This window comes from Oncorhynchus tshawytscha, linkage group LG03, assembly GCF_018296145.1.
Source record: "Oncorhynchus tshawytscha isolate Ot180627B linkage group LG03, Otsh_v2.0, whole genome shotgun sequence".
Taxonomy (NCBI): Eukaryota; Metazoa; Chordata; class Actinopteri; order Salmoniformes; family Salmonidae; genus Oncorhynchus; species Oncorhynchus tshawytscha.
Window position 1 is genome coordinate 70,794,554 of NC_056431.1, and position 24,511 is coordinate 70,819,064.

Consider the following 24,511-nt stretch of genomic DNA (forward strand, 5'->3'; position numbering starts at 1 on the left):
ATAAAGGCTTGTATTCTGCAGTGTGTTCGCGCTTAGAATGTGTGCTAATACTACACATGCCACATACATGTGCCCAACCTGACTCAGTTTGACGATGCCTAAACACACACTTTGATGCTTTAATGATGTAGCAGTGTGTGGGCATTTTGATACATTACTTAACGGACACTCCCACTACAGAAGCTAGCAGACAGCAGAATCTCTCTCTTCTTTTCACCTGTCCATCTTCTCACATCTCTTCCCATTAGTCACTTGGACAGGAATCAGAGTCTAGATACTGGCATTGTTAACACATCTTTTCTTCGGTTCGACAGTGATGGTGATAAACGAAGTGATACATGTGCTAGAGATGAACAGTTCTACGTTTAACCGATTCTGATGACCTGTCTATTTCTATCTACATTAGTTCCAGTTATCAGATCATTTTGAACTATAATAGGGTTTCAATTTAAAAAATAATAATTTCTACTATAATGGGCTAGTACTGTTAATATTTGAGCACAGGTCCATCCATCCATCCATCCATTCATTAATTCCTTCACTAATCCATCCATGAATCAATTCATTAATTAATTAATGTAGCTTTTATTTTGTGTTTTTGTGTTCAGGCTTCTGGAAGGCCACCTGTCCCCCGTCCTGCGCCAGTCCTCTGCTGGTCTTTGTCAATTCCAAGAGCGGAGACAACCAAGGGGTTAAATTCCTCCGACGTTTCAAGCAGCTCCTCAACCCTGCTCAGGTGTTTGACCTGGTCAACGGAGGACCACATCTAGGGTGAGCCACCTTGGTTTGCTCCTGCTAATGGAGACCATGTGACATCGCTAGCTGGTTAGCTGTGCACTAGTAGCATTCATTGTGCTTGTGAATGAACCCTTCCTGAGACCAAGAAGTAGACAGTGTCTGTGGCTCAAACCAGACCATGGTATTGGTAGTGCGGTTGATTAGAAGGCTGTGTTGAGTGTAGAGGGTCCCTGGTTGGTAACCTAATTGGGCCAGAACACAGATAGAACGCTTTACTGTGACACTATGACCATTCCTCTGTGTGTTCCAGGCTGCGTCTCTTCCAGAAGTTCGATAACTTCCGGATCCTGGTGTGCGGAGGGGATGGGAGTGTAGGCTGGGTCCTCTCTGAGATAGACAAACTCAACCTCCACAAACAGGTGAGACACAACATACACACACTGAGTATGTTTACAGATGTAGGATCTTAATTTGACCAGTATTGTCACAGCAAAATAATTCTGCAGCAACAGGATTTGAACGTTTAGTCCATAATGTTGCTTGATCAGTGGTTATGGCTATTAACTGGACAAAAGTGGTCTATATTAAAAGTGTAATATTAATATAATATAATCTTAATATAACCGCGTGTTAGTACGAGTTTTCAGTGAATTTATGTAAATCACAAAGCTCAATTGCATTTCATGCAGTGCAGAACCTATATCTGTACATGCACACTGATAATTCCATATTAACAGGATTACGGCAGAAGTCCAAGTATTTTCTATTTATTTATTTATTTAACTAGGCAAGTCAGTTAAGAACAAATTCTTATTTTCAATGACGGCCTAGGAACAATGGGTTAACTGCCTGTTCAGAGTATGGCATTAGTCATGTGGGTTAACTGCCTGTTCAGAGTATGGCATTAGTCATGTGGGTTAACTGCCTGTTCAGAGTATGGCATTAGTCATGTGGGTTAACTGCCTGTTCAGAGTATGGCATTAGTCATGTGGGTTAACTGCCTGTTCAGAGTATGGCATTAGTCATGGGGTTAACTGCCTGTTCAGAGTATGGCATTAGTCATGTGGGTTAACTGCCTGTTCAGAGTATGGCATTAGTCATGTGGGTTAACTGCCTGTTCAGAGTATGGCATTAGTCATGTGGGTTAACTGCCTGTTCAGAGTATGGCATTAGTCATGAGTATGGCATTAGTCATGTGGGTTAACTGCCTGGCATTAGTCATGTGGGTTAACTGCCTGTTCAGAGTATGGCATTAGTCATGTGGGTTAACTGCCTGTTCAGAGTATGGCATTAGTCATGTGGGTTAACTGCCTGTTCAGAGTATGGCATTAGTCATGTGGGTTAACTGCCTGTTCAGAGTATGGCATTAGTCATGTGGGTTAACTGCCTGTTCAGAGTATGGCATTAGTCATGTGGGTTAACTGCCTGTTCAGAGTATGGCATTAGTCATGTGGGTTAACTGCCTGTTCAGAGTATGGCATTAGTCATGTGGGTTAACTGCCTGTTCAGAGTATGGCATTAGTCATGTGGGTTAACTGCCTGTTCAGAGTATGGCATTAGTCATGTGGGTTAACTGCCTGTTCAGAGTATGGCATTAGTCATGTGGGTTAACTGCCTGTTCAGAGTATGGCATTAGTCATGTGGGTTAACTGCCTGTTCAGAGTATGGCATTAGTCATGTGGGTTAACTGCCTGTTCAGAGTATGGCATTAGTCATGTGGGTTAACTGTTCCATTAGTCATGTGGGTTAACTGCCTGTTCAGAGTATGGCATTAGTCATGTCATTAGTCATGTGGGTTAACTGCCTGTTCAGAGTATGGCATTAGTCATGTGAACACTTTACTCTGCTTTTTTTAAATCGGCGTCAGGTCATAATCGAAGGAAGCATTTGCCTGATTAAAGCACCTGGTTTTCTGAGCAACTTTTACAATGATTAGGACATGTGAAGGTCTTAATCAGAGTTCCAGGGGTCTATATGATCTGTGCATATGCCAGCACCATGTGACAAATAACATTTGATTTAATTGAATTTTACTTAAATACACACACACACACACACACACACACACACACACACACACAACCATTAATACACACACATAGATACACGCCCACCCAATCTACCTACCTAATCCCCATACTGTTTTTATTTACTTTTAAATTGTAACTATTCGCTACTATGGCCTATTTATTGTCTACCTCCTCATGCCTTTTGCACACACTGTATATAGACTTTCTTTTTTTCTACTGTGTCATTGACTTGTTTATTATGTTATTGGCTTGTTTATTGTTTATTCCATGTGTAACTCTGTGTTGTTGTCTATGTCACACTGCTTTGCTTTATCTTGGCCAGGTCGCAGTTGTAAATGAGAACTTGTCCTCAACTAGCCTACCTGGTTAAATAAATATATATACTGTATATATATTTCATAATTCAAGCTGAAGGACATGGCCCCAAATATAAAAGCTATGTGATAAGCTTCTTCAACCTCTGTTTCCTCAGAGGCATTATATCCCTTGTGGATATAGTGTTTAATGTTGGAGTCAAAGTAACCAAATTTAAAAATATATATTTTACCTTTATTTAACTAAATAAAGGTGAAATCAAATGTAAACATTTTAAAAAATGTAAAAATACACAGAAATGTTTTTACAATTTTATTTCACCATTATTTAACCAGGTAGGCCAGTTGAGAATAAGTTCTCATATATATATAACCTGGCCAAGATAAAGCAGTGCGACAAAAACAACAACACAGAGTTACACATAAACAAAGTACAGTCAATAACACAATAGAACAATCTATGTACAGTGTGCAAATGTAGAAGGCTTCTAAACACATAAATACATGTAAATACACACACACACACACACACACACACACACACACACATAAATACACACACATACGTAAATACAGGCACACACGTGAATACACACACACACACACATAAATACACACACACATGTAAATACACACACATAAATACACACACACACGTAAATACACACACACATAAATACACACACACACGTAAATACACACACGTAAATACACACACACACACACAAATACACACACACACACGTAAATACACGCACACACGTGAATACACACACACATAAATGCACACACACACGTAAATACATACACACACACATAAATACATGTAAATACACACACACACACACAAATGCACACACACACGTAAATACACACATACACACGTAAATACACACACACACACACACATAAATGCACACACACACGTAAATACACACACACACGTAAATACACACCCACACACACATAAATACATGTAAATACACACACACACACACACAAATGCACACACACACGTAAATACACACACACACACATAAATACACACACACATGAATACACGCACACACGTAAATGAATAACCGCACACACATAAATACACAGACGCACACAAATACACACACAAATACACACACACATACATAGACACATACACATAAATACACACACAGTTATCCCCACCTTCTTGCCTCACACACACAGAGCCCCCCTCCCAGCTCCCCCACACACTTACCCCCCCCTCTCTCTCTCTCTTTCCCCCGTACCCCTCTCTGTCTGTCTCCAGTGCCAGCTGGGAGTTCTCCCCCTGGGTACTGGGAATGACCTGGCGCGGGTGCTGGGCTGGGGCCCGTCGTGTGATGATGACACGCAGCTGCCCCAGATCCTGGAGAAACTGGAGCGGGCCAGCACCAAAATGTTGGACCGCTGGAGCATCATGACCTACGAAATGAAGATCCTTTCCAAACACAGCGGGCCTGTCACGCCCGACGACACTGACCATGACCAGGTACACGCTCATCTGAAACAGTTTTGAGGATCATGCGACATTTTGGCAACAAAGCCCTTTTTCTACTTACCCAAAGTCAGATTGAAGTTAGTGTCCACGTTGGGATTTTGGGGTGATTTATAATCTTAACAGTTTCCCTCTGACCGTGCTTAGTTTTATGGTCATTATGACGTATCCCCTTCCTACGTGTCCTCAGTTCCAGATCTCAGCCTATGAAGACTCGGTAGCTGCCCATCTCACCAAGATCCTCAATGCTGACCAAAACTCTGTGGTCATCTCCTCTGCTAAGTGAGTCTCTCATCTCAACACTGCTAAATGGCTGCTAATTGGCTCTCTCTAGGGCATGCTGGGAGTGTTTTGTTGTTGAGAGGCCGTATGAGGGGCTCTGTCCTGACCATTTTCTTGATTATTTCCTTGGTCTTTTCTTTCAATTTCTATTTTCTATGGTGGAGAGTTAACACACCAGCGATACCCACTGGCTTTTTTTCAAAGATAGGGAGGAAGAGGACATAGTTTTAGTTTCCTAGGGTTTGAACAGTGTGGTGTACTCTATGGCTTCGCAGCCTAGCGAGGAGTAGACGCTGCCATTACAGCATGGATTCAGGTGTATTCCTGAGAATGGAGTTAAGGTCGAGGAGGTTCTGCTCGCGGTCGCCGAACAGGTAGGAATTTATACATTCCGCATCCAGAATGAACAAAGCTGTGGTTGTGTTCATGAAAAGGGTCAATTTGGTGGGCAAGCTGATTGCTAGTGGAATATTTGTAAGGGATGTTTTGGTGCCGATTTCTCCTCTTTCGACTCATTCGACTAGAGTGTTAGTTGCGGATCTGCCTCAGTTTATTACGAATGATCAAATTAAAAAATAATTGAGTCGGTTTGGTAAGTTTGCAAGCGGTTTACATGTACTGTCGGCAGTTTTCAGGCAGATGCCGTTAACCTTTGCGTGTAGGGGGCAGTATTTTAGTTTTTGGCTAAAAAACATACCCATTTGAAAAGGCCTATTTCTCAGCCCCAGTGTAACGGTGATGAAGGAGAGTCGGACCAAAATGCAGCGTTGTGATGATTCATGTTATTTTAATAAAGGAAAAACTATAAATGAATAAACTACCAAAATAATGAAAATGTGCAAACCGAAACAGTCCTACCTGGTGCAAACACAGAGACAGGAACAATCACCCCCAAACACACAGTGAAACCCAGGCTACCTAAATATGGTTCCCAATCAGAGACAATGACTAACACCTGCCTCTGATTGAGAACCATATCAGGCCAGACATAGAAATAGACAAACAAGACATCCAACATAGAATGCCCACCTAGCTCACGTCCTGACCAACACTAAAACAAGGAAAACACATACAAACGATGGTCAGAACGTGACACCCAGAAACTAGAATATGCATATATTTGTCAGATTAGGATAGAAAACACTTTAAAGTTTCCAAAATTGTCAAAATATTGTCTGTGAGTAAAACAGAACTGATATTGCAGGCGAAAACCTGAGAAAAATCCAATCAGGAAGTGCCTCTTATTTTGAAACCTCTCTGTTCCTATGCATGCCTATCCTCCATTTAAAGGGATATCAACCAGATTCTTTTTTCTATGGCTTCCCTAAGTTGTCAACAGTCATTCAACATAGTTTCAGGCTTTTATTTTGAAAAATGAACGAGAAAAATCACATTGCGTGGATAGGTGGATAGGTGGGGGCTCTCAGAGTGAGTTTTGCGCAACAGAGTAAAGCGGCCATTGTTTCTCCCTGTCCTATTGAAAAACCTACACTCCCGGTTGATATATTAGCGAATATATATTTTAAAAACAACCTGAGGATTGATTATAAAAAACGTTTGACATGTTTCTGTGGACATTATGGATATTATTTGGAATATACGTCTGCGTTGTTGTGACCGCTCTTTCCTGTGGATTTCTGAACATAACGCGACAAACAAACGGAGGTATTTTGGATATAAAAATAAAAGGAACATTTGTTGTGTAACTGGGAGTCTCGTGAGTGAAAACATCCAAAGATCATCAAAGGTAAACAATTAAATTGATTGCTTTTCTGATTTTCGTGACCAAGCTACCTGATGCTAAGTGTTCTTAATGTTTTGTCATGCGATCGATAAACTTACACAAACGCTTGGAATGCTTTCGCTATAAAGCATAATTTCCAAATCTTAGATGACAGGTGGATTTACAAAAGGCTAAGCTGTGTTTTGCAATATTGCACTTGTGATTTCATGAAAATGAATATTTTTTTGTAATATTATTTGACTGTGGCGCTATGCTATTCGGCGTTGCTGATGACAATTATCCCGCTTAAGGAATGGGTAGCGTCAAGAAGTTAAGCATGTTGTTTCGTTCCGGAGGCAAATGTTCAAGTTTCTGAATAACAATGAGCAACTGTTACATGTGTATTTTAAAGTGAGGCATGGGTAGTGGCTCTACACTGGGTTTGCCAACACAGATAGTCTACGTTGCTTTGAGTGTGGGTATTTGAGTTAGTCCTAGTCATGCTATGGATGGTGGTGTAGATGAGGCTGGGTATAGTCACGTTAGGGATGGTGGTGTAGATGAGGCTGGGTCTAGTCATGTTATGGATGGTGGTGTAGATGAGGCCGGGTCTAGTCATGTTAGGTATGGTGGCGTAGATGAGGCTGTGTCTAGTCAGGTTATGCTAGTGGATGAAGAGAGTATATTGGGGAAGGGTAGGCGACCAGGGGCGGTGGAGGAGGGTGTCAAGCGGAAGAGGAAAAAGGGGGAGAAGAAAGGAGGTGGGAGGAGAGAAGCTGGTGTGGTCAAAGTGCCTGGTGCTTGGTGGAGGCCCCGACTAGAGAGAAAAGGCAGGTGGTCAGGTCAGGAGCTTTACTTCCGGCGCCGACAGAGATGGCCGCCTCGCTTCGCGTTCCTAGGAAACTATGCAGTTTTTTGTTTTTTTACGTGTTATTTCTTACACTAGTACCCCAGGTCATCTTAGGTTTCTTTACATACAGCCGAGAAGAACTACTGAATATAAGATCAGCGTCAACTCACCATCAGTACGACCAAGAATATGTTTTTCGCGATGCGGATCCTGTGTTCTGCCTTACAACCAGTGTAACCGAGTGGATTACATGCAGCGACCAAAAAAAAAAAAACGACTCAGAAAAAGAGGGAAACGAAGCGGTCTTCTGGTCAGACTCCGGAGACGGGCACATCGTGCACCACTCCCTAGCATTCTTCTTGCCAATGTCCAGTCTCTTGACAACAAGGTTGATGAAATCCGAGCAAGGGTAGCATTCCAGAGGGACATCAGAGACTGTAACGTTCTTTGCTTCACGGAAACATGGCTAACTGGAGAGACGCAATCCGAAGCGGTGCAGCCAACGGGTTTCTCCACGCATCGCGCCGACAGAAACAAACATCTTTCTGGTAAGAAGACGGGCGGGGGCGTATGCCTTATGGCCAACGTGACATGGTGTGATGAAAGAAACATACAGGAACTCAAATCCTTCTGTTCACCTGATTTAGAATTCCTCACAATCAAATGTAGACCGCATTATCTACCAAGAGAATTCTCTTCGATTATAATCACAGCCGTATATATCCCCCAAGCAGACACATCGATGGCTCTGAACGAACTTTATTTAACTCTCTGCAAACTGGAAACGATTTATCCGGAGGCTGCATTCATTGTAGCTGGGGATTTTAACAAGGCTAATCTGAAAACAAGACTCCCTAAATTTTATCAGCATATCGATTGCGCAACCAGGGGTGGAAAGACCCTGGATCATTGTTACTCTAACTTCCGCGACGCATATAAGGCCCTGCCCCGCCCCCTTTCGGAAAAGCTGACCACGACTCCATTTTGTTGATCCCTGCCTACAGACAGAAACTAAAACAAGAAGCTCCCACGCTGAGGTCTGTCCAACGCTGGTCCGACCAAGCTGACTCCACACTCCAAGACTGCTTCCATCACGTGGACTGGGAGATGTTTCGTATTGCGTCAGACAACAACATTGACGAATACGCTGATACGGTGTGCGAGTTCATTAGAACGTGCGTTGAAGATGTCGTTCCCATAGCAACGATTAAAACATTCCCTAACCAGAAACCGTGGATTGATGGCAGCATTCGTGTGAAACTGAAGGCACGAACCACTGCTTTTAATCAGGGCAAGGTGTCTGGTAACATGACTGAATACAAACAGTGCAGCTATTCCCTCCGCAAGGCTATCAAACAAGCTAAGCGCCAGTACAGAGACAAAGTAGAATCTCAATTCAACGGCTCAGACACAAGAGGTATGTGGCAGGGTCTACAGTCAATCACGGACTACAGGAAGAAACCCAGCCCAGTCACGGACCAGGATGTCTTGCTCCCAGGCAGACTAAATAACTTTTTGCCCGCTTTGAGGACAATACAGTGCCACTGACACGGCCTGCAATGGAAACATGCGGTCTCTCCTTCACTGCAGCCGAAGTGAGTAAGACATTTAAACGTGTTAACCCTCGCAAGGCTGCAGGCCCAGACGGCATCCCCAGCCGCGCCCTCAGAGCATGCGCAGACCAGCTGGCCGGTGTGTTTACGGACATATTCAATCAATCCCTATACCAGTCTGCTGTTCCCACATGCTTCAAGAGGGCCACCATTGTTCCTGTTCCCAAGAAAGCTAAGGTAACTGAGCTAAACGACTACCGCCCCGTAGCACTCACATCCGTCATCATGAAGTGCTTTGAGAGAATAGTCAAGGACCATATCACCTCCACCCTACCTGACACCCTTGACCCACTCCAATTTGCTTACCGCCCAAATAGGTCCACAGACGATGCAATCTCAACCACACTGCAAACTGCCCTAACCCATCTGGACAAGAGGAATACCTATGTGAGAATGCTGTTCATCGACTACAGCTCGGCATTCAACACCATAGTACCCTCCAAGCTCGTCATCAAGCTCGAGACCCTGGGTCTCGACCCCGCCCTGTGCAACTGGGTACTGGACTTCCTGACGGGCCGCCCCCAGGTGGTGAGGGTAGGCAACAACATCTCCTCCCCGCTGATCCTCAACACTGGGGCCCCACAAGGTTGCGTTCTGAGCCCTCTCCTGTACTCCCTGTTCACCCACGACTGCGTGGCCATGCACGCCTCCAACTCAATCATCAAGTTTGCGGACGACACAACAGTGGTAGGCTTGATTACCAACAACGACGAGACGGCCTACAGGGAGGAGGTGAGGGCCCTCGGAGTGTGGTGTCAGGAAAATAACCTCACACTCAACGTCAACAAAACTAAGGAGATGATTGTGGACTTCAGGAAACAGCAGAGGGAACACCCCCATCCACATCGATGGAACAGTAGTGGAGAGGGTAGCAAGTTTTAAGTTCCTCGGCATACACATCACAGACAAACTGAATTGGTCCACTCACACAGACAGCATCGTGAGGAATGCGCAGCAGCGCCTCTTCAACCTCAGGAGGCTGAAGAAATTCGGCTTGTCACCAAAAGCACTCACAAACTTCTACAGATGCACAATCGAGAGCATCCTGGCGGGCTGTATCACCGCCTGGTATGGCAACTGCACCGCCCTCAACCGTAAGGCTCTCCAGAGGGTAGTGAGGTCTGCACAACGCATCACCGGGGGCAAACTACCTGCCCTCCAGGACACCTACACCACCCGATGCTACAGGAAGGCCATAAAGATCATCAAGGACATCAACCACCCGAGCCACTGCCTGTTCACCCCGCTGCCATCCAGAAGGCGAGGTCAGTACAGGTGCATCAAAGCTGGGACCGAGAGACTGAAAAACAGCTTCTATCTCAAGGCCATCAGACTGTTAAACAGCCACCACTAACATTGAGTGGCTACTGCCAACACACTGTCAATGACACTGACTCTACTCCAGCCACTTTAATCATGGGAATTGATGGGAAATGATGTAAATATATCACTAGCCACTTTAAACAATGCTACCTTATATAATGTTACTTACCCTACATTGTTCATCTCATATGCATACGTTGATACTGTACTCTATATCATCGACTGCATCCTTATGTAATACATGTATCACTAGCCACTTTAACTATGCCACTTGGTTTACATACTTATCTCATATGTATATACTGTACTCGATATCATCTACTGTATCTTGCCTATGCTGCTCTGTACCATCACTCATTCATATATCCTTATGTACATATTCTTTATCCCCTTACACTGTGTATGACAGTAGTTTTTTTTGGAATTGTTAGTTAGATTACTTGCTCGTTATTACTGCATTGTCGGAACTAGAAGCACAAGCATTTCGCTACACTCGCATTAACATCTGCTAACCATGTGTATGTGACAAATAAAATTTGATTTGATTTGATTTGATTTGATCGGAGATGGAGATGAGTAGGAGGAAGGTGAGTGTGAGGAAGAGGATGATGAAGAGGCTTTCTTTTCAGACTCCTCCTCAATTGGTCCAGAGCTGACAGCAAGTCAGGCAGAGGGGACACGGTGACGGAACTGTCAAGGTTCCTGAATGAGACTAAGGGAAAAAGGTTCATCTTTAAGCTTTTTTTCTATGGCCCGGGAAAGTTTGTAAGATCAGTAGAACACGCAATGAAAAATGAGGGGCATGATAACCTCTCGCCCAGGAAAAGTGTTAGGTTGAGGAAGTTGGTCACAACCGTACATAAGGGTCTACCTTCAGATTCTGTTTTTTTGCTGTCTTTTCTCACACTTCTTATGGAGACTTTTTGGGTAGGCTCGCTTAAAACCTCTCTGGGATATGTGTACCGTCCCACCTGGCCAAAAGCCAGTGAAAATGCAGAGCGCCAAATTAAATGATTACTACAAAAATCAAACGTTCATGAAATCACACATGTAACATACCAAATTTTTTATTTTACCTTTATTTAACTAGGCAAGTCAGTTAAGAACAAATTCTTATTCTTATTTTCAATGACAGCCTAGGTTAACTGCCTGTTCAGGGGTAGAACTATAGATTTGTACCTTGTCAGCTCGGGGGTTTGAACTTGCAACCTTCCGGTTACTAGTCCAACGCTCTGACCACTAGGCTACCCTGCAAGCTACACTTGTTGTGAATCCAGCCAACATGTCAGATTTAAAACAGGCTTTTCGCCTAAAGCAAACGATGCTATTATCTGAGGATAGCACCATAGTAAACAAAGAGAGAGAAGCATATTTCAACACTGCAGGTGCGACACAAATCACAGAAATAAAAATATAATTCATGCCTTACCTTTGCCGAGCTTCTTTTGTTGGCACTCCTATATGTCCCATAAACATCACAAATGGTCACTTTGTTCGATTAATTCGGTCGATATATATCCAAAATGTCCATTTATTTGGCGCGTTAGATCCAGAAAAACACCGGTTCCAACTTGCGCAACGTGACTACAAAATATCTCAAACGTTACCTGTAAACTTTGCCAAAACATTTCAAACTACCTTTGTAATACAACTTTAGATATTTGTTAACATAAATAATTGATAAACTTGAAGACGGGATGATCTGTATTCAACACAGGAGGAAAACTGTAGCTGTAGCTAGCTTTCTGGTCACGCGCCTCTATCTAACAGTACACTTCAAGTGACCCTCGTTCTGGATGGCCGTACTTCTTCATTACACAAAGGAAAAACCTCAACCAATTTCTAAAGACTGTTGATATCCAGTGGAAGCGATAGGAACTGCAAGAACGTCCCTTAGAAATCTGGATTCCCAATGAAAGCTCATTGAAAAGAGAGTGACCTCAAAAAAAAGAAATCTGAATAGTTTGTCCTCGGGGTTTCGCCTGCTAAATAAGTTCTGTTAAACTCACAGACATGATTCAAACAGTTTTAGAAACTTCAGAGTTTCTATCCAATTCTACTAATAATATGCATATCTTATCTTCTTGGGATGAGTAGCAGGCAGTTGAATTTGGGCATGCTTTTCATCCAAAATTCCGAATGCTGCCCCCTATCCTAGAGAAGTTTTATTTTTATTTATTTTATTTATTTCACCTTTATTTAACCAGGTAGGCTAGTTGAGAACAAGTTCTCATTTGCAACTGGACCTGGCCAAGATAAAGCATAGCAGTGTGAACAGACAACACAGAGTTACACATGGAGTAAACAATTAACAAGTCAATAACACAGTAGAAAAAAAGGGGAGTCTATATACATTGTGTGCAAAAGGCATGAGGAGGTAGGCGAATAATTACAATTTTGCAGATTAACACTGGAGTGATAAATGATCAGATGGTCATGTACAGGTAGAGATATTGGTGTGCAAAAGAGCAGAAAAGTAAATAAATAAAAACAGTATGGGGATGAGGTAGGTAAAAATGGGTGGGCTATTTACCGATAGACTATGTACAGCTGCAGCGATCGGTTAGCTGCTCAGATAGCAGATGTTTGAAGTTGGTGAGGGAGATAAAAGTCTCCAACTTCAGCGATTTTTGCAATTCGTTCCAGTCACAGGCAGCAGAGAACTGTAACGAAAGGCGGCCAAATGAGGTGTTGGCTTTAGGGATGATCAGTGAGATACACCTGCTGGAGTGCGTGCTACGGATGGGTGTTGCCATCGTGACCAGTGTACTGAGATAAGGCGGAGCTTTACCTAGCATGGACTTGTAGATGACCTGGAGCCAGTGGGTCTGGCGACGAATATGTAGCGAGGGCCAGCCGACTAGAGCATACAAGTCGCAGTGGTGGGTGGTATAAGATGCTTTAGTGACAAAACGGATGGCACTGTGATAAACTGCATCCAGTTTGCTGAGTAGAGTGTTGGAAGCAATTTTGTAGATGACATCGCCGAAGTCGAGGATCGGTAGGATAGTCAGTTTTACTAGGGTAAGTTTGGCGGCGTGAGTGAAGGAGGCTTTGTTGCGGAATAGAAAGCCGACTCTTGACTTGATTTTCGATTGGAGATGTTTGATATGAGTCTGGAAGGAGAGTTTACAGTCTAGCCAGACACCTAGGTACTTATAGATGTCCACATATTCAAGGTCGGAACCATCCAGGGTGGTGATGCTGGTCAGGCGTGTGGGTGCAGGCAGCGAACGGTTGAAAAGCATGCATTTGGTTTTACTAGCGTTTAAGAGCAGTTGGAGGCCACGGAAGGAGTGTTGTATAAGTTAACACAGGGAGAGAGAGGGGGCATCTGTTTGGGTGTCTTAGACAGGAACTATCACAGGTAGCGCCTGAGGAGATGCTGGTAGTCGGCGGGGACTGGAACTGTACCATGGATTTGACGAAAGACAGAAATGGGGATGAGCCTCATTCAGGCTCAGTGGTGGTGTTAAGGGACGTCATTAATCAGTTTGACCTTGTGGATGTTTGGAGAACTAGACATCACCAGACATTATACATTGGTGAAGGTCTTTGGGGCTAGGGTGAGTGCAGCCCGACTCGATTGGTTTTACATGTCCAGGAATCAGATAGGCTGTTGGTCGCTATCCTTCTCCTGATGGGTTTTTCGGATCACCACATAACCATGGCTATTTCATAAGGGCCTCTGCAGACATCCTATTGAAAGTTTAATGTAAAGCTTACAAGATACCACTTTTTGCTCAGGTTTCCAGACCTTTGGGGAAAGGTGGGGGCAGCAAAGAGAGGAGTATGAGTCTCTGGAGCAATGGTGGGATGTGGGACAAGTAAAAACGTGGCTTTTCTGTCAACAGTATCTCATCCTCAGAGGTTAGGAGAGTATTGGGGGAACTCGAGTGTAGTATCAGTGTAGTGGAGGTAGAGATGGTGGGGCAATGCAATGTAGGCCTAATTTAGCTGAATTACGTAGGGACCTGGGTAGAGTTTTCCAGGTTAAAGCAAAGGGAGCACTTGTAAGAGCTAGGTTCTCCATACTCAAAGAGATGGATGCTCCCAGCTCCTTCTTCTTTGGTTTGGAAAGACAGAGCAGTGAAGCCAAGGGTATGCATTGTCTACAGATTTCTGATGGGCGGGTGACCTCTGTGGTGGGGGAGATGCAGGAGCAGACTGTGGAGTTTTATACTGAGTTGCATAGGGTAGAACTGTGTTATCCTGTGTGTGCTCAGGTTTTGTTTAAATAACTCCCTAAGCTCTCACTTTCACAGAGGGATGAAATAGACATTCCTCCATTGTCCCATGAACTGGCAGAGCCCGTAACCCAGTGGAGTTTTATAAACAATTCTGGGCAATAATTGGACTGGGATTCTTTTGCGTATTGCGTGAGTGCGTCAGGATAGGAGAGTTAACGATGAGTTACCGATCTGGACTCTATAGTACACAAGAACCAGACATATTGTCTACTGAGACGCTCAATCGCGGACAACATGTTCTTAACCAGGAACATGCTGGAATTGTTGAAGGTTCTAATGTGAACTTTGGACTGGTCTCTCTAGATCAAATGAAGGCTTTTTATAGAGTGGACCATGAGTATCTGTTTAATGTGATGTTTGGGAAAGGTTTTTGTTCTGTGTGAAGCTGTTGTATGCTGGAGCGTCATGTATGGTCAAGGTGGGAGGGGAGCTCAGTAGGCCAGTCTGGATGAGACGGGGCATTAGACAAGGATAACCTCTAGCGGGGCAGTTATATACACTAGCCATTGAGCCTTTTTTGGGCCTGCTACGCAGGAGACTGCAGGGAGTGTGCTGGAGTGGGGTTGTGAAGGGCCTAACATTTTGGGGGTGTACCTGGGCTCGAAGAGGTGGGTCAGGAAGAACTGGGAGGGGCTGTCACAAGCAGTGTTGTCATGACTGGCTCCTGTCCCAAGTGTCATATAGAGGGAGGGTGCTGTCCCACCTGGCTCCTGTCCCAAGTGTCATATAGAGGGAGGGTGCTGATAATCAATAACATGGTCGGCGTCTTCCCTGTGGCATAAACTGGCTATCCTCAACACCTGCTCTCAGACCTGCAAACCAAGCTAGTGGATTTTCTCTGGTCGGGCCATCACTGGCTGTGGGTGTCAGTGTTGTATATGTCCATTCACGAAGGAGGACAGGACCTGATGGAACTGGACACCAGCATGCGCGCTGCTGAGGAGAGCTGGCGGATTAAGGTTAGAACGGCAGCTGTTCCTCATGAAGCTGGAGAGGCTGAGTACAACAGGTCTCTCTGATTTTTACTCTGCAGTGCTGAGGGCCTGGCAGCTGCTAAGGCCTGCACGAGAAGGTGGTGTGGTGCCTGGGCTGTGGGTGTGGGAGGAGCCTATCTTCCACAACCCAGACATCCCTTTGGGATCGGTTCAGTCGGCCACCCCGAAGAGGCTACTGATGGCAGCGGGTTTACAAAGGCTGGGTGACCTGCGACTGCAGGGGGAGGAGGGGTGGAAAACCCTGGAAGTCCTGGCACAACAACAGGACTAACATCTCTTAGTCTGCTGGAGAGATTCCTGGGGGAGTTCCAGGAGGTACTGTCTGAACCAATAAGGGGGGTATTTGAGGTGCCAAAGGGGGAGGGGCCACCAATGTTTCTGCACTGTAGGTGACGGCACAGGCTGGGGACTGGCAAGGTGGTCTGGAGGACTTGTTCGATTTGAACACTCCGACTCTGGGGGAGTTTGAGGGGGTGGGAGGTAAAGCCCTCTCCGACCTCTGCATTTATAAGGTGAGGAACGTTAGAAGCCTAACAGGAGTGAAGGCAAATCAGTGGCCGGGGGTATGTGGGGCGGAGAGTATGGTGGGTTTTAGATGGAGGGGGCTCTACAGTTTCCCAGTACCAAAGAGGTCAGGGGACCTCCAGAGGGTTCTACATGGAGCCCAGGCCACTAATGGCTGGTTGGCACGGGTCGACCCAGGAGTTGGACAGGAGTGTCCTTTCTGTGTCATGGGTGAAACTGTGCATTGTGTGTTTTCTGTGTGCGCCAGGTTAATGTCTGTGTGAAAGCTTGGTGGTGGAGTTTACTGTCGGGATGTTTATCATGGGGTACAGGTATTCCAATAAGGAAGAGTTGGCTATTTGGCTAACAAGGAGGAACAAGGTCAAAGGTGGGGGATAACAGGCCCTTTACTATTATTTAATGGAATGGTGTCTGGGCGCCTTAGGGTTGAGTTTGAGTTCTATAGAATAATAAAGTGTGGAGATGTTTCAGGAGATATGGTATGTCGGGGGGGCGTCAGTACATCTGTGGACTATGGGTTGGATATACGGTTGTAGAAATGGTGAGGATATGTTTTTTGTGATGTGTGGTGTTGTTTTGTATCGTGAGGTAGAGGGCAAGGAGAGTATGCAGTACAGAGTATGCTCTCTCTCTCTCTCTCCCTCACCTCTCTCTCTTTCTCTCTCTCTCTCCCTCACCTCTCTCTCTTTCTCTTTACTCTCTCCCCTTCTAGGATCCTGTGTGAGACAGTAAAGGACTTTGTTGCCAAAGTGGGGAAGTCCTATGAGAGAAGCACTGAGAATACAGAGGAGTGTGACACCATGTCTCTCAAAGTAAGTACACCACACACACACACACACACACACACACACACACACACACACACACACACACACACTCTAAATTAACTCCTCTCCCCCACCAGTGTGCCATCCTGAATGAGAAGCTAGATTTGCTCCTTCAGACCCTCAACACAGAAACCCAGTCATTTCCCCCACCTCCTCGCCTTTCCACACCCCCCATCGTTGAGGAGGAGGAAGAAGAGGAGGAGTTGAGCGAGGAGTCGTTGACCGAGCTGAAGGAGAAACTGGAAGCGGAGGAGAGTGAGAAGGGAGGAGAGAACGGAGGAGGTTCGCCACACAAGATGTTCAGAGCTAAAGAACAGTTGATGCTACGGGCAAACAGCCTGAAGAAGGCTGTACGAGAGATTATGCAACAGGCAGAGAGAGGTACGTAGATATAGGACATAACAGATCATGTAACAGGCAGAGAAAGGTACGTAGATATAGACCATAACAGATCATGCAACAGGCAGAGAGAGGTACGTAGAAATACATTTTGACAAAACAGATCAGACATACACTAGAGTAGAGCCTTTGGCGAGTCTTTAATGCCTGGTTCAGAGAGAATACAATGGGACTCCAGACAGTTCAACTACAAAAATAATTGGTAATCACTTTGTCACGTAATATGAAGATGTGATGTGCAATTTCAGATCCTTCTCTCCCCTCACCCTCTCCCCCTCCCTTTCTCTCTCCTTCTCACCCTCTCCCCGTCCTTCTCTCCCTCTTATCCTTCTTCTCTCTTTTCTCCTCATCCTCTATTCCTCCTCACTCTCCCTGCCCTCTCTCTCTCCCTAGTGGTGGATGAGCAGAATGCCAGCACGGAGGAGCAGGAGCTGCCGTCCACGTTTGAGTTCAGGAAGGAGGGAGAGGAGGACAACAGGGACAGTGAAAAGGACGAGGACACCAAGGAACTAGAGATCCTGCCATGTGAGTCACCTGTCTGTCTGTCTGTCTGTCTGTCTGTCTGTCTGTCTGTCTGTCTGTCTGTCTGTCTGTCTGTCTGTCTGTCTGTCTGTCTGTCTGTCTGTCTGTCTGTCTGTCTGTCTGTCTGTCTGTCTGTCTGTCTGTCTGTCTGTCTGTCTGTCTGCCTGTCTGCCTGCCTGTCTCCTTCTCTCTCTGTCTGTCTCTTGCTTCCATCTATCCAATCCTGTTAAGATCTAGAGGAGTGGCTACCCACTTGGCAAAAACTGATTGAATCAACATTAATTCTGCTTTCTTTCAACAAGAACATTCATTGTGATGACGTTGAATCAACATGGAAAACTGATTCGATTTGCAAAAAGTCATGAACGTGATTGAATTTCAATTTTTTTTCACCCAACTTTTAACATAAATCCAATGACCTGGTGAAATGTTTTGTTGATTTCACATTAAATTGACATTAGTTCACAAGCAAAATTAAATCAAAACTAGATGTTGAATGACGTCTGTGCCCAGTGTGTAGGGAGTAGGGGCTAGAGAATAGGGGCTAGGGTATAGGGGCTAGGATGTAGGGGTTAGAGAGTAGGTGCTAGGGAGTAGGGGCTAGGAGCCCATTTTGAATTCAGAAGAGTTAGTTGTATCCTACAGGAAAAAACATAGGATATTAATAACAACACCACCTAGTGGATCGTCAACTAACTGCACCCTGTCACAGGGAACATGTCCTCAACTAACTACACCCTGTCACAGGGAACATGTCCTCAACTAACTACACCCTGTCACAGGGAACATGTCCTCAACTAACTACACCCTGTCACAGGGAACATGTCCTCAACTAACTACACCGTGTCACAGGGAACATGTCCTCAACTAACTACACCGTGTCACAGGGAACATGTCCCCAACAAACTACACCCTGTCACAGATAACATGTCCTCAACTAACTACACCCTGTCACAGGGAACATGTCCTCAACAAAATACACCCTGTCACAGAGAACATGTCCTCAATTAACTACACCCTGTCACAGGGAACATGTCCTCAACTAACTACACCGTGTCACAGGGAACATATCCTCAACTAACTATACCATGTCACAGGGAACATGTCCTCACCTAACTACACCGTGTCACAGGAAACATGTCCTCAACTAACTACACCGTGTCACAGGGAACATGTCCTCAACTAACTACACCCTGTCACAGGGAACATGTCCTCAACTAACTACACCGTGTCACAGGGAACATGTCCTCAACTAACTACACCGTGTCACAGGGAACATGTCCTCAACTAACTACACCCTGTCACAGATAACATGTCCTCAACTAACTACACCGTGTCAGGGAACATATCCTCAACTAACTACACCCTGTCACAGAGAACATGTCCTCAACTAACTACACCCTGTCACAGGGAACATGTCCTCAACTAACTACACCTTGTCACAGGGAACATGTCCTCGACTAACTACACCGTGTCACAGGGAACCTGTCCTCAACTAACTACACCGTGTCACAGGGAACCTGTCCTCAACTAACTACACCCTGTCACAGGGAACATGTCCTCAACTAACTACACCGTGTCACAGGAAAGATGTCCCCAACTAACTACACCCTGTCACAGGGAACATGTCCTCAACTAACTACACCCTGTCACAGGGAACATGTCCTCAACTAACTACACCCTGTCACAGGGAACATGCCCCAGACTAACTACACCGTGTCACAGGGAACCTGTCCTCAACTAACTACACCCTGTCACAGGGAACATGTCCTCAACTAACTACACCCTGTCACAGGGAACATGTACCCCTGTCACAGGGAACTGTCCTCAACTAACACCCTGTCACAGGGAACCTGTCCTCAACTAACTACACCGTGTCACAGGGAACCTGTCCTCAAACTAACTACACCCTGTCACAGGGAACATGTCCTCAACTAACTACACCCTGTCACAGGAACATGTCCTCAACTAACTACACCTCACAGGAAAGATGTCCCCAACTAACTGTCCCCACACCCCCTGTCACAGGGAACATGTCCTCAACTAACTACACCCTGTCACAGGGAACCTGTCCTCAACTAACTACACCCTGTCACAGGGAACATGTCCTCAACTAACTACACCCTGTCACAGGGAACATGCCCCCGACTAACTACACCCTGTCACAGAGAACATGTCCTCAACTAACTACACCTTGTCACAGGGAACATGTCCTTGACTAACTACACCCTGTCACAGGGAACATGCCCCCAACTAACTACACCCTGTCACAGGGAACATGTCCTCAACTAACTACACCGTGTCACAGGGAACATGTCCTCAACTAACTACACCCTGTCACAGGGAACATGTCCTCAACTAACTACACCGTGTCAGGGAACTTGTCCTCAACTAACTACACCGTGTCACAGGGAACATGTCCTCAACTAACTACACCCTGTCACAGGGAACATGTCCTCAACTAACTACACCGTGTCAGGGAACATGTCCTCAACTAACTACACCCTGTCACGGGGAACATGTCCTCAACTAACTACACCGTGTCACAGGGAACATGTCCTCAACTAACTACACCGTGTCACAGGGAACATGTCCTCAACTAACTACACCCTGTCACAGGGAACATGTCCTCAACTAACTACACTACAACATGTGTCACAGGGAACATGTCCTCAACTAACTACACCCTGTCACAGGGAACATGTCCTCAACTAACTACACCGTGTCAGGGAACATGTCCTCAACTAACTACACCCTGTCACGGGAACATGTCCTCAACTAACTACACCGTGTCACAGGGAACATGTCCTCAACTAACTACACCGTGTCACAGGGAACATGTCCTCAACTAACTACACCGTGTCAGGGAACATGTCCTCAACTAACTACACCCTGTCACAGGGAACATGTCCTCAACTAACTACACCGTGTCACAGGGAACATGTCCTCAACTAACTACACCGTGTCAGGGAACATGGGCTCTGTCTGACAAGCCCACACATGATGTTCCCTGCTGTAATTAAATTCAAGGGTTTGTGAAGAATTACAAATGGAAAACATGAACTTTATTTCTCCTGATTAAATTATACTGGGTTTAGTTTGTTATTGACAGTGCAGTCAGTGGATAGCTGGATTAGGTATTTCAAGAGTGGCCGAATATCTCTACATGGTATTTACACAGCACAGTGTAGTATTTGCACAGCACAGTGTAGTATTTGCACAGCACAGTGTAGTATTTGCACAGCACAGTGTAGTATTTACAAACACAGTGTAGTATTTACACAGCACAGTGTAGTATTTACATAGCACAGTGTAGTATTTACATAGCACAGTGTAGTATTTTCTCTGCTGCCAATGACTGGAAAGAACTACAAAAATCTCTGAAATTGGAAACACTTTTCTCCCTCACTAGCTTTAAGCACCAGCTGTCAGAGCAGCTCACAGATTCCTTCACCTGTACATAGCCCATCTATAATTTAGCCCAAACAACTCCCTCTTCCCTACTGTATTTATTTATTTTGCTCCTTTGCCCCCCATTATTTTTATTTCTACTTTCTTCCACTGCAAATCTACCATTCCAGTGTTTTACTTGCTATATTGTATTTACTTTGCCACCATGCCCTTTTTTTTCTCCCTTTTTTTTGGCTTTACACCCCTTATCTCACCTCACTTGTCACATTGTATATAGACTTATTTTTCTACTGTATTATTGACTGTATGTTTGTTTTATTCCATGTGTAACTCTGTGTTGTTGTATGTGTCGAACTGCTTTGCTTTATCTTGGCCAGGTCGCAGTTGTAAATGAGAACTTGTTCTCAACTAGCCTACCTGGTTAAATAAAGGTGAAATAAAAAATAAAATAAAAATTGCATAGCACTTTGTCGTATTTACAGAGCACAGTGTAGTATTTAATTAGCACAGTGTAGTATTTACAGAGCACAGTGTAGTATTTAATTAGCACTGTGTAGTATTTACATAGCACAGTGTAGTATTTAATTAGCACAGTGTAGTATTTACATAGCACAGTGTAGTATTTACTTAGCACAGTGTAGTATTTACAGACTAGCACAGTGTAGTATTTACAAACACAGTGTAGTATTTACTTAGCACAGTGTAGTATTTAATTAGCACAGTGTAGTATTTACATAGCACAGTGTAGTATTTACATAGCACAGTGTAGTATTTAATTAGCACAGTGTAGTATTTACATAGCACAGTGTAGTATTTACAGAGCACAGTGTAGTATTTACAGAGCACAGTGTAGTATTTAAATAGCACAGTGTAGTATTTACATAGCACAGTGTAGTATTTACAGAGCACAGTGTAGTATTTACAGAGCACAGTGTAGTATTTACAGAGCACAGTGTAGTATTTACATAGCACAGTGTAGTATTTACAGAGCACAGTGTAGTATTTACAGAGCACAGTGTAGTATTTACAGAGTACAGTGTAGTATTTACAGAGCACAGTGTAGTATTTACAGAGCACAGTGTAGTATTTACAGAGCACAGTGTAGTATTTACAGAGCACAGTGTAGTATTTACATAGCACAGTGTAGTATTTACAGAGCACAGTGTAGTATTTACAGAGTACAGTGTAGTATTTACAGAGCACAGTGTAGTATTTACAAACACAGTGTGTGTTTGTCCCTAAGTGTGTGTGTCTGTGTCCTGTATGATATGTCGTTGTCTGTGGGACAGGGGCTCTTCCTGTTCACAAGGAATCTTCTTCCTGCCTCAGACCAGTAGGAATTGTATACTCTCTGATGTAATCCCCTCGTTCTATCGACTCTCCCCTAGATCTTTAGTACATACTAGAATAGATAGTGCTCTTTAGTACATACTAGAATAGATAGTGATCTTTAGTACATACTAGAATAGATAGTGATCTTTAGTACATACTGGAATAGATAGTGATCTTTAGTACATACTAGAATAGATAGTGATCTTTAGTACATACTAGAATAGATAGTGATCCTTAGTACATACTAGAATAGATAGTGCTCTTTAGTACATACTAGAATAGATAGTGATCTTTAGTACATACTAGAATAGATAGTGTATGTCTATGTACTAATGTCTCTCTCTCTCTCTCTCTCTCTCTCTCTCTCTCTCGCTGTCTCTGTCTCTTGCTCTGTCTCTCTCTCTCTAGTGGCTAAGAGTCCTTGTTCCCCTCCTGAAAGGTGTGTGAGTCGCAGCAGCCAATCATGTGGCTCTTTCTCCATCACACCCTTCACCACCAGCAAGGAGAACCTGCCTGTACTCAACACACGTATCATCTGCCCTGGTACATCCTACGGTATATGCACACATGGGCGCCATACACACATACAGTGCCTTGCAAAAGTATTCGGTCCCCTTGATCTTTGCAACCTTTTGCCACATTTCAGGCTTCAAACATAAAGATATAAAACTGTATTTTTTTGTGAAGAATCAACAACAAGTGGGACACAATCATGAAGTGGAACGACATTTATTGGATATTTCAAACTTTTTTAACAAATCAAAAACTGAGAAATTGGACGTGCAAAATTATTCAGCCCCCTTAAGTTAATACTTTGTAGCGCCACCTTTTGCTGCGATTACAGCTGTAAGTTGCTTGGGGTATGTCTCTATCAGTTTTGCACATCGAGAGACTGAATTTTTTTCCCATTCCTCCTTGCAAAACAGCTCGAGCTCAATGAGGTTGGATGGAGAGCATTTGTGAACAGCAGTTTTCAGTTCTTTCCACAGATTCTCGATTGGATTCAGGTCTGGACTTTGACTTGGCCATTCTAACACCTGGATATGTTTATATTTGAACCATTCCATTGTAGATTTTGCTTTATGTTTTGGATCATTGTCTTGTTGGAAGACAAATCTCCGTCCCAGTCTCAGGTCTTTTGCAGACTCCATCAGGTTTTCTTCCAGAATGGTCCTGTATTTGGCTCCATCCATCTTCCCATCAATTTTAACCATCCTCCCTGTCCCTGCTGAAGAAAAGCAGGCCCAAACCATGATGCTGCCACCACCATGTTTGACAGTGGGGATGATGTGTTCAGGGTGATGGGCTGTGTTGCTTTTACGCCAAACATAACATTTTGCATTGTTGCCAAAAAGTTAAATTTTGGTTTCATCTGACCAGAGCACCTTCTTCCACATGTTTGGTGTGTCTCCCAGGTGGCTTGTGGCAAACTTTAAACAACACTTTTTATGGATATCTTTAAGAAATGGCTTTCTTCTTGCCACTCTTCCATAAAGGCCAGATTTGTGCAATATACGACTGATTGTTGTCCTATGGACAGAGTCTCCCACCTCAGCTGTAGATCTCTGCAGTTCATCCAGAGTGATCATGGGCCTCTTGGCTGCATCTCTGATCAGTCTTCTCCTTGTATGAGCAGAAAGTTTAGAGGGACGGCCAGGTCTTGGTAGATTTGCAGTGGTCTGATACTCCTTCCATTTCAATATTATCGCTTGCACAGTGCTCCTTGGGATGTTTAAAGCTTGGGAAATCTTTTTGTATCCAAATCCGGCTTTAAACTTCTTCACAACAGTATCTCGGACCTGCCTGGTGTGTTCCTTGTTCTTCATGATGCTCTCTGCGCTTTTAACGGACTTCTGAGACTATC

The 24,511-nt window shown here is 44.3% G+C and overlaps 1 protein-coding gene across 1 annotated transcript in view; it reads left to right on the forward strand.

Moving 5' to 3' along the window:
* LOC112224720 (diacylglycerol kinase eta-like) overlaps positions 1 to 24,511 on the forward strand; it is a 131,980-nt gene that overhangs the window by 73,131 nt on the left and 34,338 nt on the right. Inside the window, exons 9-16 of the mRNA XM_042319949.1 lie at positions 609 to 771; positions 1,049 to 1,157; positions 4,368 to 4,589; positions 4,786 to 4,877; positions 16,869 to 16,968; positions 17,061 to 17,364; positions 17,776 to 17,907; positions 23,056 to 23,190. Of these exons, the coding sequence (XP_042175883.1) occupies positions 609 to 771; positions 1,049 to 1,157; positions 4,368 to 4,589; positions 4,786 to 4,877; positions 16,869 to 16,968; positions 17,061 to 17,364; positions 17,776 to 17,907; positions 23,056 to 23,190 (1,257 nt within the window). The remainder of the gene's footprint in view (positions 1 to 608; positions 772 to 1,048; positions 1,158 to 4,367; positions 4,590 to 4,785; positions 4,878 to 16,868; positions 16,969 to 17,060; positions 17,365 to 17,775; positions 17,908 to 23,055; positions 23,191 to 24,511) is intronic.